The sequence below is a fragment of the Arvicanthis niloticus genome, chromosome 5, assembly GCF_011762505.2.
Source record: "Arvicanthis niloticus isolate mArvNil1 chromosome 5, mArvNil1.pat.X, whole genome shotgun sequence".
NCBI lineage: Eukaryota > Metazoa > Chordata > Mammalia > Rodentia > Muridae > Arvicanthis > Arvicanthis niloticus.
This window is the reverse complement of record NC_047662.1, coordinates 912241-932500: the sequence shown is the minus strand read 5'-3', so window position 1 is coordinate 932500 and position 20260 is coordinate 912241. Positions and strand designations below refer to the sequence as shown.

Here is a 20260-nt window from a genome sequence, read left to right as displayed (position 1 = left end):
CTGCATCTGAGCTGGAGGCATGGATCACTGGGAACAGATCATGCCAGGAACTTCAGGGGAACCTACCTGAAGCTCCTGGCATGAACTGTTAGGGGCTCTAGGGAAACTGGATGCTTGGACCTACATGATCTGACAGAACAAGGAATGACAGGCAGGCGAGCCCAGCAAAGAACTGCAAGGCAGCAGCCTGAGGCTAGGAGCAAAGTCTGGGAGGCGAAAACAGAGCTCACAGCTAACTCCTTACATAATTACTGGTGCCTCTGAACTTTACAAAGACGCGGGAGAAGGAGCCCACTGGAAGCTGATTCAGCTTAGACAAGAAGGAGGTCTCTGTGTAGACTTAGCCAAGACACAAAAAACAGGTAACACGCAGCGGCCATGACCCATTCTGTGTTCTGCCAGCAGCTACAAGGGATGGCTGCTTCGTGGGGAGGGCCTGTTGGCTCCTGCAAGCTGTCCACTGACCCTGGGTTTGTCCCACCAGGAAGATCTCAAGACCCAGTACCAGTTCTGGAGACCCTGGCTGCATGTCCACTTCCTAAGGGTTCAAGTTAGCTGTGTACTGCAAGCAAGCAGTCTCTCACAAATGGAAAGAGGCCACGACACCTATACATCCCAGAGAAACTATGACACAGCTCATTTCTTCTCCCTAACAGGCGCTCATGCAAACAAACACCCCTGCTAGCTGATCCCACACCCATCCACAGGTCACTTGTCATAATTCAAGGACCCAAAGCAAACAAACCACCCTTGAGACTCATTCTGGCTGCAAACAGCACCCCATTCCTGGGGGAAGGGCACTCTATACCGCACCCCCTTCCCAGGAGGGGGTATCTTTACCAGCACCTGCACCTTCCAAATAAGGGAGAGCTACCTTTGGGTAACCTGGTTCTCCAGGCTCCAAGGCCCCAACAGCTTGGTAGAGGAAGCTGGTAGTTGTTTTTGTTGTTTAAAAAAAAAAAAAAAAGCCTTGCAAAATGGTCGTCAGAAAAGCATCTCCCATCCCCATGCATACCCCTCACCCTCAATCCTGTACAACCCTCAGACCCAGCTAGATCTACCTCCAACCATGTCAGGACAGAGAACTGGGCGCCAAGGCCGCACTGCCTGCCGACATCCAAGGACCCTGGCAGACCACGCCGTGCACGTCAGAGCCTTTCGTGCCACCCAGACTCCGACACGAGGCTGTTGCCAGTGCAAAGGCACGGCTCAGAAAGGAAAGGTAGGCTCGCCCTTGTCAGACTACAAGCCAGAGATGTGCTTGTTTATGGAAACAGGTGCTGGCTGTTTGAGTGCTGGGCGGGAGCCTGGCCGGACCTCATCGTTGTTGTTCCATTGATCCATCCACTTGCAGCAACGCAGAGTAAGAGACAAGCATGTTTGCTCTGACCACGACACAGACTCACGACCGTAAAAGCCCAGTCACGGCAACATTCCGGGTTGCCGAGGCTCCCCCGGGCTAGGCTAAGTGAGGAGAGAGCCTCACCAGCCTCTCTGCCTCTGCAGCAGCTCCCCACCCCAGGCCTCCGGCACATCCCCTTCCCTCACATTTGAGTCAGCAGCACAGGCAGCTCAGCATGCTGTGCTGTGGCTTATTTTTCTGGAAATCTGTCACCGGGGAAAACAACAGCCTCTCGATGTGCTCTCCTCCGACATCACCGCGAGATGCTGCGGCAGCATCCCTGCCCTAGTCCGGTCCGTTCTGGAACATCCGTGCAACTCGCAGGCTGTGACAGAGCCAGGATGAGACCCAAAGCACTGACTTGTGCTCCGCACCCCCGGCCGCTGCATTCGCGAGGCCTGCAACGCCACCACCTCAGGCCTGGTGGAAAACCCACAGGAGAGTCCTGCCTTACTCACCGGCTTTCTCTGCTGCCTCCTCAGCACAGGATTCTTTATGCTCTACCGAAGGTGGGCGTGCAAGGAGGCATCTTCCGTCCCTTTAAGGAGCCGATGCTGCGTCCCCTGGCCTCCGGACCGACAATGGGCAGGGTGGGTCTCCAGATCGACAATAGGCAGGGTGGGCTACTGCTGGAGGAGCAGACATCTAATAGAAGGTTGGCTGTCCTGTTCCCCGCCTCTCACATCTCTGCCTCCTCATGTCTCCAGGCCCGGGTGGTACCCGGCTCCCCTGGGAAGCTACAGCCGGCAGCTGAGGCACACACTAAAACACGGCATGGATACGGAGGAGCTGACGTCACACGAAAACAAGCGTCTCTGTGCTGAGCCTGCCGGACAGGATGAGGGCTGGCCAAGGCCCAGCCACAGAGGGCTCATACTCAGCAGTCTTTAAAACACCTCATCTGGGAAACACCCAGGCTAGGGTCCTTCCCATCAGCCCCAGGCTGGGATTCTGGGTGCAGCAACTCCAGGCATGGCAATGGTCTACGATATGAGCTTCACACAAAAGCACCAAGAGACTGTGAACACTCCGGGGCTAGCCTGTGCCCAGAATGAGAGGACTATGGCCCACTCGATGCAGGCCAAACCCTGGGTCAAATGGCCTTTGCAAATTTTAAGTGCATCCTCTACACAGCCCTCATCTGTGAAGGGTGACAGCGGGTAACAAAGTAAAAACAGGAGGATTTAAGTCCCCAGAGAACTGAGCAACCCTTGCCAGCTTGGTACCACACATATGCAAGCCAAGGTAGGAGGTGGGCCTAATATACAATGCTGTATCTTGGCAGGCTCCAGCCCACCTAGTGTCCTAGACAAACTGGGAGATCCTTACACCTCCCCACACTGGTACCTGGTGTGGAGTCCACTGAGGACCTGCTGGCCAAGCCACATTTACACCACAGTGACTTCCATCGACTCAGATCTGTGTTTGTTTGCCTAAACTCTGGGTTCAAATCACGACCCCTTCAGAGGGAAGCCATTTCTGCCAGGACAAAGCTTCCCTCTTTTGGTGGCTGATCAGGTCTGAGCAAGGCACTTCTGAAAATGGGGGAACTTAGAGACATGGCACTTGGAAAACCCCTCTTCTACCACCCAGTACTCTAGTCAAGCAAGACTCAAGAATGACTCTCGAGAAGGCGGCAGTGTGCATACAGCTTCAATCCAAGCACTTGGGAGGCAGAGGCAGGAAAATTGCCAGCGAGGTACAAAGTGAGATCTTGTCTCTAAAAACCAAGGGTTGTGGGTATAGTTCAATAGTAGAACACTTGCCTAGTGTGTACAAAGCAGTGGATACATTTTCTGGCATTCAAAAAAATATTAACACTTTTAACTGCTGAAATAAGATAAAATAATTTTTGAAAAGCATAAACATATCTGAAACACAAATTTCAGTGTATGCAAAAGTTTTACTGGGATCCATACTGATGTACAGTGCAGTAACAGGAACTGTTGTTTAAGATAGAGACATACTGTATAGCCCACAAACACCAAAAATATTTAGTTCCTGGTCCTATACTAGGAAGTTTGCAAGCCCTTGACTGAGATTATAAAATCATACAATAACTGAACCATGATCTCTATGATGAACTTCAATGAGAAAAATGTATCCAATGTAAAAATTAGCCTCACACCACAAACACTGTCTGGCCAATTTCTCTCTTTCAGTCCAGCCCAAAATATCCAGTTTTGCAAAAACTCTAGAAAATGTGGACTGAACCGGGTGATAGCTAATTTTGTTAGGAGCCTATTTTAGGTGCAAAAGTAGCTTTCCCAATTTGTTGCAAACAATCTGAGACAAGTCTGAATGAAAGTAGATTTTTAACAAAACAATGGGCCCACCTATAAATACTAGAGTCTCTCAGGAAGTTGGAAAAGATTCTGCAGTTTGCTCAGAGATAATCCACCAAACTCTACCTTAGTCTCCCTGCCAACCACCTGGTGATCCACAACTCCCATCCACCCAAAGCCAGGCTCACTTCCTTCCAATCTCCAGGACAAGGATAGTGTAGCCAGATTTAGCTACTTTGTGGCAGGCCTAGCTACTTTGTGGATTCTGCTTTGCCCCACCCCCAGCCCCTCCCCCCTACCCCCACCCCGCACCCTGCCCTTTAACCACCCACCTCTGCCCTGTTTCACCTCATATTACTGGATTGGAGAGAAAAGAAGAAAGGAGAGAGATCCTTTAATTTCTTCTTGTCTCTTCTTTGAGCACAACTACTAACAAACACAAACAGCCCTGCCTCTCAGGAATCTAGCTAGCATTTATAACCTCTGAAATGCTCCCAGAATTCTGAATGTCATGCAACTGCAGAAACTATCTGCAGCTGGCAAAACCATGCTTCTGCTAGAGCACCAGGCAAATCATAGTCGGCGGCTGCTGCTGCCAGTCGGAAGCAACCCCATATTCCCACACCTGGGATTAAAATGAAGACAAGTTCTTACAATATTTGTGGGGTTTTTTGTTTTTGTTTTGTTTTGTTTTTGTTTGTTTGTTTTGGTTTTTTTTAAGAAACCAGAATTCCAGAATTCTCATAATACTGAATTTCTGATCCTCCTGTCCTCTTCCTCCCAAGTGCTAGAATTATAGGCATGTACCGTTCTAAATGCCATTAGCCTCATAGTCCCGATTTACAGAGGGAGAAACAGGCACCGCACACTTCACCTACCTACCCAAAGTCATGCTGCAGATATGGTGGCCAATAAGACAGTAGCCACGTGGATATTACACTCCATTTTTTTTTCCCCTCTCTCCAAACACTAGGGATAGAAAACAAGCCTTTTGAAGACCAGGCCTCTGCCCTCCTATGGAGACACTCCCTCAGCCTGTTCCCAGCACCTTCGGGTTACACACATCCAGTCCCAAGGTGCTTCAGACTGATTTCTGAATAGATGATCACCTCAGCTTTCTCTGGTGACTACACCCCCTGACAAGGCCTCCTCTGCCCACATCTGGGACACTGTCTGACAGCTCTAGGAAGCTCACACATCTTTAACAAGAACAACTGGGGTAGCAAGCACATTGGCTTGGCAGGTTGGGAGGGCAGTGGGTGTAAGAAATGAACAGGCCCTGTGAACTGAAACAAGAGACAGACCTGGAAGTCTTTCCTGGCTTGCATGAATGTGACATATGCTTCAGAACCCCCAGGGACCCAACCCCCACCTGGTGCCCCACAGCCACCCCAGTTCCATTCAGTCTCCAGCACAACAGTGTAAGACTACCCACAAAATGCTTAGAGGAAGAAGTCAAACCAGACCTACCAATCTACAAGGGACAGAGGGCAAATGGAACTCAGGGCAGCCATCAACTGAGGGCATCTAAACAGTGACGTCTGTAGACGTGCCCACATCTTTTCCCTAAAACCTGCTAGCACGGTGGTGGCACAGATGCCTTAAATTTCTGCACTGGGGAGGCAGAGGCAGGTGGATCTCTATGGTGGTTCAAGACCAGCCTGGTCTACAAGGGTGAGTTCCAGGACAGCCCTTAAGGCTACACAGTGAGACCCTGTCTCGAAAAAACAACTAACAACACAAAAACAAACAAAACAAAACAAAACACCCTGTGGGTATGATCTAATTTGTAGATGTGGTTAAGTCCGAAGTCCATGATGGATGTCCTTATATTATCTAGGTGGGCCCTGAATCACATGACCAGGATCAATGTTCATTAAAAAATTAAAGAGAGAGAGAGAGAAAGAGAAAACAATAAAACACTAGCAAACAAATTTATCAACCTATTAAAAGACATTATACATCATGACCAAGTGGAATTTAATCACAGGATCCAAGGAAAATTCAAAGTAGAAAATTGGTTAGCCCTGGAGACATGGATCGGTGGTTAAGAGAACTTTCTGCTCTTCCAGAGGACCCAGGTCTAGTTCCAAGTCACCCACACTCATATAAGACGGCTGACGACTTCTCTTAACTACGGCTCCAGGAGATCTGATGCCTTCTCTGGCCTCCACAGGTATCAGTACTCTTGTCCCCATACCCCCAAGTGAATAAAAATAAAGAAAATTGGTCGGTGTAATATACACATCAACAGGAGGGTTTTTTTGTTTTTTGTTTTTTTTTTTTAAACCATGATCATCTCAATGGGCACGGAACAACCCACTGACAAAATCCACTATCTTTCATGGTAAGAATAGTCAACCATCTAGGAAATCTAGGAAGCGAGAGAAGCTGGATCAACATTCTAAAGCCAAAAGTTTTTAAAAAAAAAAAAAAAAAAAAAACAGTTAACACACTTAACAATAAAACAACAACAACAACATGCACTTTCCCTCTAACACCAGGGGAAAGACGGATGCTTGTTACCACTGCAATTAAACACTGAAGTTCTAGCCAGAACAATCAAACGAGACAGCATCAAAGTCCCCACACTGAAAAGGAACAACAGCCATTGCTACCTGCAGATGATATGACCTTATGTATATGAACTGCCACCGAAGTTGTCAGAACTAATAACTTTGGTATTACTACAATATTACTGAACTAATTTCAGTAAAGTCGCAAGCTATAAAGTGAGCATGCACAAATCACTTGTCTTGGTTTGCTCTCTACTGCTGCCAAAGAGCACCTTGGGAAGGAAAGGGCTTATTTCATTTATAGGTCACAACCTGTAAACTAGGGAAACTGAGGCAGGAACCTGGAGGCAGAAGCACAGAGCACTGCTATGTGTTGGCTTGCTCTCTACTTAGTCAGCCCTCCTTATACAACCCAGGACCACCTGTCCAGGGACGGAACTGTCCACAGCGGGCTGGGACCGATCACCGGTCAAGACACAGTTCACAGACTTGCCTCTGGGCCAGTCTGGTGGAGGCATTTTCTCAGTTGAGGGTCCCTCTTCCCAGATGACTCTGGCTCGTGTTGAATTGACAGAAACTGACCAGACAAGAACCTTCACTCACAGACCTGCTGTCAATGGTGTACTACTATCTGTACTCTCCCCTCACTCTGAATAAAGTTTGCCAGCTACTTTGAAACAAAACACTGTACAGTGAGCAATCCTAAAAGGAAATGAAAAAAAAAAGTTCCATTTATGACAGTATCAAAAAGAAGAAACAAAGGTTTAAAAATTAAACAAGGAGGTGGACGGCTTGTATGAAGACACTGCTCGGTAGTTCAAGCATGCTGTGGAAGGCCCTGGGTTCAAATCCCAGGATCATAAAACAAAAACAAACAAACAAACAAACAAACAAACTGGAACAATTTAAACCAATCCTGTAAAAGGAAAACTGAAAAAAAAAAAAACACTTCTAAAGGAAATTTTAAAAATACATAAATAAGTGGAAACCCAGGACTGAGAGAAGTGAAGCTCTGTGGTAGGGTATGTGCCTAGAGTTCTTTGGGACCTGCATTTGTTCCCTAGCACAGAAAAACAGTACTTTTTTTTTTTTTTTTAAGTTTTTTTTTTTAATAGAAATTCCATTCTAAAATTTGAAGAAAAATAGAATATTAAAGTTCTCAGAATTCAAAATAATTCTAAGCAGAGAGCCTGGGGTTTCTCTCTCTCTCTCTCTCTCTCTCTCTCTCTCTCTCTCTCTCTCTCTCTCTCTCTGTGTGTGTCTGTCTGTCTGTCTGTCTGTCTGTGTGTTTTAACTGGTGACTGAATTAGGCCATTACACATCCCAGAGAAGTACTCTACCACCAAACTATATACCCAGCACCCTACACTTCTTGCCTTTAAAACTTACTGAAAATCTAGGCACATACCTATAATCTCAGAGGCAGAAAGATCAGGTTTCAAGCAAGTTTCATAGCAAGTTTGAGGCCAGATTGGGCTATATGAAACTTTGTCTCAAAAGAACAAAAAAACAGCAAAGTTATAATAATCCTGTCAGTCACTTTACGCTCAAACCAATGGAATAATATGGCCATCACTTTCCTGATAAAAAGCCACTTAAGGGAGATGTGCCTTGCCTCATGGTTTGACAAGGCAGAGACCAGTGTGGTAGCGGGAACGTTTGACAACTTGCTCACATCTTGGAGCAGAGAGCTCATACTAACACCTGTGAGCTATAACCTCTAGCTCCACCATTTAAGCCTTTGAAATCCAGTGTCCAAAAGTTTCAAACCTCTGAACAGCACCACCAGCTCTGGGCCAAATCTTTGAACGTGTGAGCCTATGGTTGGCATTTCATATGCAAACCATGACAGAGAACCTGGAAACAAATCCTTGTATATACATGAACATGGTTAACATGGATGCCAAGACCCTCATCAGGAAAAGGAGAATCTTTTCAACAAATAGTACAAGAAAAAGTGAGAACTCTTACCAGACATAAAATACAAGAGCTGAACTGGACATGGTGGTATACGCCTTTAATCCCAGCACTCAGGAGGCAGAAGCAGGTGGATCTCTGAGTTCAAGGCCAGTCTAGCCTACAGATCAGGTTCCAGGACAGTCAGGGCTGTTACACAGGGAAACCAGTCTCAAGTTAAGATAAAAAGAAAAATAATGTGGGAGGAGCTAATGTGGGAGGAGTAAGGAGAGGAAGAGGAGGAGGAAGAAGAGGAAGAGGAGAAGGAAGAAGAGGAGTTAAGGGAGAGACGGAGAACGAGAGAGGAGGACACGAAGGCTGATGTTTGCTTGACTGTAGCAGTCAAAGGTAATTGGTATATCTAGGTTGGATATTGGGTTACACCTCTGATTGTAAGGGCATCTTGTTATTGATTATTGCTAAATATATAAGCCTTTGGATAATCTAAGCATTGGAGTCTCATCTGTACTGAGCCCATGTGGTTGGTGGGATGGTCCGGGCACTGCCTAGCCTTGCCAAGACATCGTGGAAGATTGGCAGAGCCATCCCCATACTGGCATCTCGTGGGTGGCAGGGCTGGTGTTTCTAGCTGTTTCTAGCTGCGGCGCTCCTCTGGCCACATGGCTGAGCTAGGCAGAGCTGCTGCAGATTAGATAGTTGGCTTGTCCGGCAGCCATTTTTAAAATAATTACTACAACAGAAAAAGAAAAGAAGAAAAGAAAAGAAAAAAAAGACATAAAAGACCTAACCTAAGATGGATCAATGACCCAAATATGAAACAGAATCCACAAAACTCTAAGGCTGTGTGTGGCTTGGCAGTCAAGCTCTTACCTACCATGTTATAGGTCGTGATTCCATTGCTGCACCAGACACATGCATACAAAACACAATTAAGGTTCAAAGTATAAAACTGTAGAAGAAAATACAAGCAAAGGCATCACATCATGGTACTTGGCAACAACCCTTCGGATGTGACATCAAAGACAGAGGCAACAAAAGAGAAAAATGAACAACTTCAAGAAACGCTCTAAAACTATGAATGTCAAAAGGGCCTTTCAACAAAAAAGCAACACACAGGAAAAGAAAGTATTTGTAAGCCATCACAGAGCAGAGACTAAGATGTAGAGTATACAAACAACACCTAACACTCACCAACAAAACCAGCACAATTCAGGGACTGGAGAGATGGATCAACAGTTAAAAGCATTGGCTGTTCTTTGAGAGGACCTGGGTTCAATTCCCACTACCCACATGGCAGCTCACGAGTGACTGTCCCTAACTCCAGTTCTAGGGAGTCTGACTCCCTCTAACAGAAACAAAACATGCAGAACACCAATGCACATAAAATAAAAATAAATAAATAAAGCCTTAAAACAAAACCAGCTTAATTCCAACACAGGCAGGCAAAGAATGCTGAGGTCCTAGCTACTCCAGGTGCTGGGACAGGAGCACTGCTTAGATCCAAGAGTTCAAGAGCAGCCTGGGTAACATTGAAATCCCCATCTCAAGGGGAAAAGAAAGGGAAAAAAAAAGAAAATATAATTAAAAACTTAATTATGGGGCTGGAGAGATGGCTCAGTGGTTAGGAGCGCTAACTGCTCTTCCAGAAGTCCTGAGTTCAATCCCCAGCAACCACATGGTGGCTCACAACCATCTGTAATAAGTGCCCTCTTCTGGTGTGTCTGAACACAGCTATAATGTACTTATATAAATAAAAACTTAATTGTGTGTATTCTCCCAGAAATTTAAAAATTAAAAAAAAAAAAAAAAACAAAAAACAAAAGGAGCAGGGCAGTGGTGGTACACACTTTTAATCCCAGCACTTGGGAGGCAAAAGCAGGCAGATCTCTGAGTTTGAGGTCAGCCTGGTGTACAGAGTGAGTTCCAGGACAGTCAGGGCCACACAGAGAAACCCAAAACAAAACAGAAAAGGAGTGAAGTGCTGATGAGTTATAACACTGAAGAACCTCAGGGTGACACGAAGAAAAACAAGCTGAGCTTAAGAACAGGAAACATGTAACTCTCTTCACAAGGGATATCCAGAACAGACAAACCCCTATGTGAAGGTTTATATATGCTTAGGCCAGGGAGTGGCACTATTAGGAGGTGTGGCCTTGTTGGAGTAGGTGTCCTAGCTACCTGGGAGTATTCTGCTAGCAGCCTTCAGATAAAGATGTAGAACTCTCAGCTCCTCCTGTACCATGCCTGCCTGGAGGCTGCCATGCTCCTACCTTGATGATAATGGACTGAACCTCTGAACCTATAAACCAGCCCCAATTAAATGTTGTCCTTTGTAAGACTTGCATTGGTCATGGTGTCTGTTCACAGCAGTAAAATCCTAACCAGGACACACCCAGACAGAATGAAGGAGGAAGGGAGGGGCTGGGGGGGGGGTCTGAAGGGGCAGGGAACTGCCAAGCTAAGGCACTGGGTGGCTGCTGAAGTGTGGGATGGGGTAGAGGTGGTGGCAGCTGAGCAGTGGGTACTGCTCTAATGCTGTTTGCTTCCAAGTGGTAAATTTTAACTAAGCACTTTACAATTAAGATAGTTAGCTTAGAAGCAGGTTAGAGTTTGAATAGCCCCAGGGGCTCAGGGGGTTGAAAGGTGATGAGCTGAGATACAATGTGGCACTCCCAGACACTCCCTGTCAACCAGGTCCTACAAAGTTTGCAAAATTGTATCCACCTTTATCTATGGTCTATCTCACTTTGTCCTAGTAAAGCTCAAAGATGTTCACCCTTGTCATTTACATCCCACTAGGCTGACCCTCCTCGCTGACCCTTAGCAAAGCAATAAGCACAAATATGTTGCAGGCAACAAAGTCACACAGTTCCCCTGGACAACCAGAACAGGGGTTTCCTGCGCCAGAGATGGGTACAAGGATCAAGTGGGAAGTGCAACAGAATGCCAACATGCAAATCCTGTGCGACCTTGTGCTAGGGTCACAAACTCCAGGTCCCAGAGGAATAGAAGCCTTTCTACACCCTAGTGCAACATCCAGCCAGGGCAGGGTGGTCCATAAGCAAGATCCTGGCCTGTCGATCATCCACTGATCTGTGGTGCTCAGTTTCTGATCTCAGCAAAGGTTCTATGGCATATTTGGACAAAACTGAGTGTCTATCAGAGACTGAGCCCCCCTCACCCAGCAATATTCCCAAGGGCCTATTCATGTGACCAGCTTAGCCCTTCTAAAGGCTCAGCTACAGTCTCCGCATGCCCACAGGGCAGCAGGGACCCACCCTGTCACACCTACTTCTACTCTTCAACAGAGATCCAAGGCTCTTATACATTTAATGACAACACTGTATGGCATCAGCTCCACCAACTCAAGGCACACTCCCTACAGCATGCACACAAAAACCGGAAGTCAGCTAGCCTATACCCCCTGGGGCAGGGCTGAGACACAGCACAAACACCTTGAGCTACCTACCCTCTTGCCCTGAGATCACAGGAGCATCCTGGAGACTCTCCCAATATGAGGTAGATAAACCCAATCTTGTCACCGCAGCCAAAAAAGCCAACCAGGTGGCAGGCAGACACCCACTGAAACCAACAAACCCACCAAGACGGGAAGCAGGCCAGGGGCTACCAAGCTAGGACACTGAACATCGGCGTGAAAGAGCAATCTCATCTTCCCTCTTCAACAACTATGTTGTTCTTTTTTTTAAACTTTATTATTATTGTGTGAGCACGTATATGATATTGTGAGTTCAGGTACATGTGAGTATAACCGTAGAGCTGGCTGTCTCCCACTTTTACATGGGTCCCCAGGGATTGAACTCACATCATCAGGCAAGAGCTGAGCCATCTTGCCAGCCTCTACCTTATTTTATTGTTTCACATACTCATAAAAGATGACAGATGCCTGTCCCTCCACAGGACATGGGCACCCCAGAGGAAACACCAGCTTCCACACCACACAGTCTGTCACAGGCCTCTTTGCGGAACACGCCCATATGGGCACAAACGCACTGTATTGATATTCTCCCTTGGCCTTCCTACCCTATGACCCTGGGCTGTTTCCCATGCCACTGGAGTCCAACCACCTGCCTTCTTTAATCACACTAGGTTGAACAACTTCAGGTACTTCTTCACTAATCAGGTAAGCCAAAAGTTGATACCCCCAGGAGCCTTACTACCCCTTAACACCTAAGCATGGCCTCCAGGACACAATCAGAGGCAAAGCATAGCTCCCCTCAGAACCTATCACTCCTGAGACCTGATTTCCTCATCTCCTACCAACTGACCCAGAGGGACATTGAATGGATCAGCACAAGTCAGGAAGAGAGGCCAGGCCTGGGATGGTCTACACTGGGGCAGATAAAATACTATAAATGCATAGTGTTTTCCTCCTGGGATAAATAGGGCACTCTGTGGATCTTCTACTCTGCCACCTAAGAACCAAGCCAACCATGCCTCCTATCCTCACCTCCCCCTCTGCCCAAAAGGCCCAGTCAGCCACATCATAGCCACAGAAACAATGCAAAGGCTAGGCAGAGTGAAAAGGACACTTGAGGTTACAGCACTGTTCACATTGAGGTTAAGAGTCCTCACCGGGTGTAAATGACTCTGGGTCTCAAGGCCCCCACTTCACACACAGCACCCACTCACTGCCCTGGCATAGTGGACAGCAGTTCTACCTGTAGCACATGGCACATGTTAAGAGGAAATTTAAAACTGGAGCACCCAGGCTAGAAGGACAGCCCAGTGGTTAAGAGCACTGGCTGCTCATGCAGAGTACCTGGGTTTGATTCCCAAGTACCCACTTGGTGGCTGATAACGGTAATTCCAGTTTCAGGGGATCTGATGCCATCTTCTGGCCTCTGCTATGTATCCCATGAACACAGAATCCTCATGTGTTCATGGGATACATAGACACACATACAGGCAAAACACCCATATACATACGGTAAAAAAAGTTTTTAATTGAACACTCACTGTCTTCTCCAGGACAAGGCATGCCCGGCTGTTCTGGGATGCTTGGGAAAACTGGATAAAAAAGAAGGGAAATAATAAAATTAGTGGTTGATGTGCCATTAATACCATTTCTCAGGGAGAATCCGCCCTGAGTCAGATCAAATCATTCCCCCCAGTCCCTATGAGGTTCTGTTTTCTTCTCCTTCTCCTTTTCCTTCTCCTCCTCCTCCTCCTCCTCTTCCTCCTCCTCCTCCTCCTCCTCCTCGTCCTCCTCCTCCTCCTCCTCCTCTTCCTTCTCCTTTCTTTGAGACAGGCTTTCTCTTTGTAACAGCCTTGATTGGCCTCAAACTCACAGAGATTCACCTGCCTCTGACTCCAGAGTTCTGGGATTTTAAAGGCGTGTCACTACCACCCAGTTGAGGATGCTGGAAGAAACTCAAAAGCCCAGTCATATCTCCCTGTCAAACCCCATGTAAGGATCCGGGGAAAAAAGCTTTTGAAAAGCAGAGCTATGGTGTGTGTGTGTGTGTGTGTGTGTGTGTGTGTGTGTGTGTGTGTGTGTCTGTATGTGTGTGTAGAACTGGGGGGGGGATTTGGCAGAAATGGGGGCAACTTTTGGAATATAAATAAATAATTTAATAAAGAAAAGAAAGCAGATCTATCAAGGGAAGCTAGCATTCTCATTAGTAACATAACTCAGAAATAAGAAAGGACAACCATTATCTTGAAAGTTGAAATTTAAAAAGCAGCACTAAGAATTAAACCCAGGGCCTTGAGAATGCTCGGCAGGCTCTCTTCCGCTGAGCTATGGCCTCCACAGCACCCCTACTCTTTTTACTTTTTACTTTGAAACAAAGTCCGGGCTGGCTTTCACTGCTTCTATAACACAAGTTTTTCTTAAATTTTCTCAATCTTCCTATCACCACTTCTCAAGGAACAGGATTTCAGGCTTGTGCCACAAGTGTGCATGCATGTGCATGCATACAATAAATAAATAGAACAATACATTTCTAATTAAGTAAATTTACTCTTAAAAATCTCTTTTTACGTGTTATGTGTGTGTCTCTGATTCAGTGTATGTATGTGCACCACAAAAATTCGGGGTCTGCAGAGGTCAGAAGAAGCATTGGATCCCCCTGGGACTGTAGTTACAGACAGCTGTTAGCCAACACATGGGTGCTCAGAGCAGATCTCAGGTCCTGTGCAAAAGCAAGTGTTCTTAGCCACTGAACCAACTCTTCGGTCCCATATGTCTTCCAATCATTAGATGTCAGAAGAAGATCCCCGTAGTTGAGTAGAGTCCCTCAGGCTATGTTCTTGTTTGGTGTACACTGGAAACAAGCCAGGGTTATCTAAGAAAGGGGAACTTCAATTGAGAAAATGCTTCCATCTGACTGGCCCTTACACAAGTCTGTGGGACACTGTCTTGATCAATGACTGCTGTGGAAAGGTCCAGTCCACCGAGGGTGGTGCCACCCCTGGGCACTGCCACCCCGGGCACGTATCTGCTTCAGCTCTTGTCTCCAGATTCCTGCCCTGCTTTAGTTCCTTCCTTGACTTCCCTCAGTGAGGGACTGTGATCAGGATGTGTAAGCCAAATAAGACAAGCCTTTTATCTCCACAGACCAAGTGGACAGATGAGGAACCTGCCCCAGATTGCTCACTTACCGTGGATGATGAGCACTTCATCCCTGCCCTGACAGGCCAGGCGGAAGGCCTCCTCCAGCTCCATCTGTGAGGACACAGTACAAGGGTCACCTAGGGGGCGGAGGCAAGAGGTACCAATGAGGCCACAGAAGGTGAAGAGGTCTGAGCTACTCAGTACCAATGCTCAATCAGCAGTACAGACAGAAGTTTGGGTGGACAAAGTCTCATAGGTCATGATCAGCAGAGATTCCAGAATAGCCATCCAAAGCAATGAGCTGATTTTCTCTCTTGTAAGAACCTGTCGAGCCTGGAAAGAAGTCATGTCCACTCACAGCCTTGGGAGCTCTGAGAACTTGAGGGGTAGCAATAAGACCTAGAACCTCCTCCAAGGTGGAGGTCTCCCTAGATTGGATGGACATAGAGCTGCACAAAACCAGTCCCATGTGCCAACAGTCCTGCTGAAACAAGAGAAGCCATGTGCTACATGCTCCACCTGCTCCCGTGTCTCTGACAGTTGCAGTCAGTGGTGCAAAAGGAGTCTCTCTCCACTATCCCCCAACCTATCCCAGTTTCTGATGGTTCTAGATGTGGGAAAGAAAGAGGAGAAAGGAAGAGAGAGAGAGAGAGAGAGAGAGAGAGAGAGAGAGAGAGAGAGAGAGAGACAGAGACAGAGACAGAGACGGGACAGAAAGGAGGGGGAGAAGAGCAAAGAAGGAAAGAAGGAGGGAAAAAGAGAAAAAGAGAGGAGAGAGAAGGAGGGGGAAAGAGCAAAGAAGGAAAGAAGGAGGGAAAAAGAGAAAAAGAGAGGAGAGAGAAGGAGGGGGAAAGGAAATACAAAGGGAGAGAGATGAGAAAGGAGAGAGGAGATAAAGCAGAAGGCAGAGAGCAGATGCCTCAGGACTAGGCTTAGCCTCCTGGGTCTTCTAGGCAGCTAGTCTTTTCTAAACCCCAGGACAGAGGAAAGTCAGGTAAGGAGTCAGGTGGGAGCCAGGAGATGCATCAAGCTTCTTCCCCCTCAGCTGAGACCGTAGGTCCCCATGAAGCAGGAACACCCCGCCTCCCTTTGCCCAGCTTTTAGTGCTGCCCTGTCTGTGCCCTATTTGCCCATTTGCGGCAGCCCCTACTGAGGAACTGTTGGTTCTAACAAGTTCAGCTGTGCAACTTGTGGGAGAGGCTCCCTAGCCAAGGCCAGGGGAGTTCAGACTGACCATCCCAAGACTGAGGCTACCTTCATTGTCCACCCACTTGAGGGTGAGTGGATGCTGCTGGTGCAGGCCACACATGTCTTGCACTTCTTCACAGAGGTCCTTGAATGTTGTCATGGCATCCACGCTGGTAATCAGGATGTCCCTGGGACAAAGAGGACAGGGATAGCTGTCACCAGGATAGTAACTGAATGTGACCAAACACTGCTTGGCCAAGTTGCTGATTAGATACATGAGCTAAAATATCCCCCACAAAAGACAATTAAAGCCCCCCAACACAAAATAGAACCATTGACCAGTTTTTAAAACCACCCCATGACACCAGAGAACCTAGTCGAAGTGACAGAAGGCGCCCCCTAGTGGAGGTCAAACAATGGCACCTACTAGGTGCCAAAGGAGAACCCCAGGAAGCAGACACAAATCCATTACATTACCTTCATTTAAGGTAAAACACCACAAAAGTCAAGTCTTTTCCCAGAAGGTGAAAACCAGGGTATGTTACCCAGAGAAACCAACAATTAATTAATCAAAGCAGTTCTTGGGCATCCTGATAGGACCTGACCCACCTCTACCCGAGAGTAGCAGCAACAATTCCAAAAGGCCTATTTCTTGGGAAATCAAATCTCAGAATACCACTGCCTCCTATCCTTTCATTCCCAGATGTATGTAGTAAGAGATGGTTCAGAGACATGCCCTAGAGGAGGAAAATGAGAAGTGGGGGTGTTGCTCCCCTGTACTCCTTATAGGGAAGGGCAGTGGCAACACGTTTCCATGGAAACTAAGCAGAAACCACACCCTCACTGAAGCTGCAGTGAAAATCAACTCACGTCCTCCATTCATGGAAATAAAGGATTAGGGGCTGGGCGGTGGTGGCGCACGCCTTTAATCCCAGCACTTGGGAGGCGGAGGCAGAGGCAGGCGGATTTCTGAGTTCGAGGCCAGCCTGGTCTACAGAGTGAGTTCCAGGACAGCCAGGACTACACAGAGAAACCCTGTCTCAAAAAAAAAAAAAAAAAAGAAAGAAAGAAAGAAAGAAAGAAAGAAAGAAAGAAAGAAGAAAAGAAATAAAGGACTAGGAAAAGAAACCTGAAAAATCTCTGGAACAGAAATACAAGCTGGTGTTGCTATTGATCCTCTGGCTTCCCCACTGGGATATCAAACTGGGTCACACAAGTGTCTATAAACAATGACACTGTCTACTGACAAAATTCAGAGCAAAAAGATCCAGCACCTATCCAACCCTCAACGCGCCAGCCAGGCCTTCTGGGATCTACTGGCCCATGGATCTCACCTACTCTGTAGAGTCAGGGATAGACATCCCCAGCTGGCCCCATTTTCTACCAAGCCCAGCCAGCCAGCATCAGCCCAGGCCCTCCAACTTGTGACAGAAACAGACCCTACTCCTTCTCCCATAGAATCATGGCAGATAACAACTGAGGCACAGAGATGTCCAAGGTGCCCCATCCCCAGGCCCCTGTCAATTGGGGTCACCCTGACATAGTTGGCCCAGGCTGCCCAACATACTCAGCATTGGCCAACCTTCCAGCTGGGAACTCTGGAAATCAGGTCTGACATCCCTTTCATGGACCTCTTTCTGAACTCTTGGACACCATCCTTCACTCATGGCCTCCAGTGCCCAGAGGACAGATGGACCTTAGGAGGTGCCACACAACACTGTACCCTGGTCACATGTCCCCTCAGTCAAGTTTTGGAGAGCTCTCCTCATGCCACAACTCTAAGAAACTGAGCCTCATAGAAGCCAGGCCTGCCTGGATGGACCACCCATCTCTGACTGACTCTTGTATCTTCAAGGGCCACAGCAGGTCTTCCATGGTGAAAGTTTGTAACAAGAGCCTCAGCAGGAGGGAAGACCCACCCTCTATGCTGTCTGAAGTCTCAGAAAAGCAGGCACCTCAGCTTTGAATGTCAAGCTCTCCTGTAATCCCCTGAGAACACAGTGTTGCCTGACACTCCTCAAATATAGGTGACCACTGGTGGCAGCACTCATCTCTCAAGCCTCAAAGGATCAGAGGAACAAATGGAGGGCAAATGGCCACCACTGTCTAAGGACAGGGCTGTATCTTTGACTCTCAGCTGCGGCTGTCACCTTCCTTAGGGCATGTCTAACCCTGAGGCCCCAAGACACTGCTTTCCTGGACAGAACATCTCCAATCCACAACTTTCACAGGTGAGAGAGTACCTCTACATTTCTCATTTCACTGCTTGGGGCTCAAGCTCTGGAGAGGCACCCAGTTGGCAGATTTCAGAGTAAGTGGGGAGGAAGGCTGTGGAGGAGATTCTTCCAGGGGGAGATGAAAGAAGAGGGAGTACAGAAGGGGTGCAGGGGCGTGGAGAAGTGAGGAGAAAGAAAAGAAGGCAAGAAGGGTTGGAGAAAGGGAGAGGGGAAGTAGGGAAGGAAGGGGCGCCGCTTTTGTCAGTTGAGGAAACTGGAGTCAACAGGTTGAATTACACTGCCAGTAACCAAAGTGCTCCCCAGAGGCAAAAGGGAGGGAGGGGTGGGAAAGACTGACAAGTTCATGACATTGGGAACTGTCCAAGGTGAGCCAATACCCTAAGGTGTTGGCTGAACCCACCCTAAGGGCAAGGTGGATCCTGCAGGGTGGATCGGCTTTAGCTTGGGGGTTCCAGGCAGATGAGCCAGGCTCTCAGCTTTAACAGGCTCAACTACAGAATCTGCAAGCCGGAGGACACAGCTTTCCCTTTTGGCAGGGGCCCTTCAGGCAGGAGGCAAGGCTGCAGACCTGACATCTTTGGGTGGGGCTGGCTGCTAACTATCCCCTACCCTCAAAATCTTTCTTTCTCTGGTTCTACCAGAAACCCGCCTCCAAATCCAGCACCACCATAAGTTGGCCACAGTGAGAGGGCTCCCCCAGGCTGAAAAGAAAGACGTCTACTCAGGCAAGGAACTACCTCAAAGGACCACAGCCACTTGTCTCTGTGGCTGGGACGGGCCACTCTGTAAAACTCCTAGGAATGCCGAGAGCCCAGTTCAGCCACAGGACCAGCATTCCACTCCACTCCCTTTCTCCTTCCCAAGAGCAGCGACCCTCGACCCTTGACCTGGGAGTACCCAGGTTGGTTCTAGGACACACAGCACCTAAGGAAGAAGCCATCAAAGCCTTGGGACTCTACCTGCTTTCTGTCTACACAATCAGAGTCAAGATTATGGGATTCTCCAGCCCAGTCTGGGCGAACCAGCCACCAGAAAACCGACACCACCACTTCGCAGTCATCACTCAATGCTCCCGGGAAACCATACTGACCACTGTCAAGTGCTCATCCCTCTATTCGAGACCGCCCCGCCCCCCTCCACACACTCCACCCTCTCCCTCCCAGAAAACAAGGTGGAATCCAGGGCTAAGGGCCGAGGCTAGCCCCCAAAACCACCTCCAGGAATGTGACAAAAAAGCCCATCATTCCTGTCCTCTAAAACAGGGCAAGACTGTATGTATTCTTTCTGGAGCTCTCCAAAAAGTTCTGTTCCCCAAACCAAAGCTGCGAAAATGTGCTCTTAATGTTCCCACAACTTCAAGCATTCTTGTGCGTTCCTTTATCTGGGTCAAAGGTTTTCCTTACATTTAAACCGCGACCAATTTAAATAACCTTGGGTGTTGTTTTGGGGTTTTTTGTTGTTGTTGTTTAATGCACCAGAAGTTTTCACAATCTGATGAAAACTTTTAGACCATGCAAGTTTGTCCTTAATGTCCCTGACTGAGACCACAGCTAAGAGCGCAATAACACCCGCCTGGTGTGTGCGCCCAGAGAGAAATAACTACGCGGAGCGCGCCCCGCCCTCGAGGTTTCCCTCGGGCCACATTGAAGGGCGCCACGGCAGCTCCCGGGGCGCCTCACCGTCGCCTCCCTGCCTCCCTCGCGCGCAGCACCGACAGCCCCGAACTCCGCCGCCGCGCAACCCGCTTTGCCCGCTGTCGGGCGCTGCGCGCTCACCCGCCGTAGTGCACCTTCAGACGGACGCGGCCGCCGCTCCGGTCCATCTTGGGGTCCGTCCTGCTGGGCATGGCGCACTCCGCCAGCCGCCGTCAGCGCTGCTTCCAGGGCGCTCCGGCCATGGCTAGCGGCCCCGGAGAAGGGCCGGGTTGCCAGGCGGGGCAGACGGCGGAACGCGGAAGGGAGCGCGCAGCGCGGGACCGACGGCACCCGCCTCGCCAACTCCGCGGAACTTGGGCGGTGCGCGGGGCGGGGGGCACACTGGGCAGAGGCGGAACCTGGCCGTCGAGAGGGCCAATCCACGGTGCGGGAGGCACCTGTGGCCAATGAGGGCTCCCCGGGGCCGCCACCTGGGCCAATCCT

The 20260-nt window shown here is 48.4% G+C and overlaps 1 protein-coding gene across 4 annotated transcripts in view; it reads right to left on the bottom strand.

Annotated features, from left to right (window-relative positions):
* The window catches only part of Prkcz (protein kinase C zeta), a 107162-nt gene extending 87044 nt beyond the window's left edge, over nucleotides 1-20118 (bottom strand). Inside the window, exons 1-4 of one of the 4 annotated variants that reach the window (XM_034502057.2) lie at nucleotides 19898-20118; nucleotides 15952-16073; nucleotides 14745-14834; nucleotides 13098-13148 (exon numbers count right to left, since the gene is read on the bottom strand). In XM_034502057.2, the coding sequence (XP_034357948.1) occupies nucleotides 13098-13148; nucleotides 14745-14834; nucleotides 15952-16073; nucleotides 19898-19968 (334 nt within the window). In that variant the 5' untranslated portion in view covers nucleotides 19969-20118. Of the gene's footprint in view, nucleotides 1-1061; nucleotides 1175-1860; nucleotides 2205-13097; nucleotides 13149-14744; nucleotides 14835-15951; nucleotides 16074-19897 lie in introns of those variants that run through there. The other 3 variants (XM_034502058.2, XM_034502059.2, XM_076933598.1) reach the window with 3 other exon arrangements.
* Nucleotides 20119-20260: the final 142 nt, after the last annotated feature.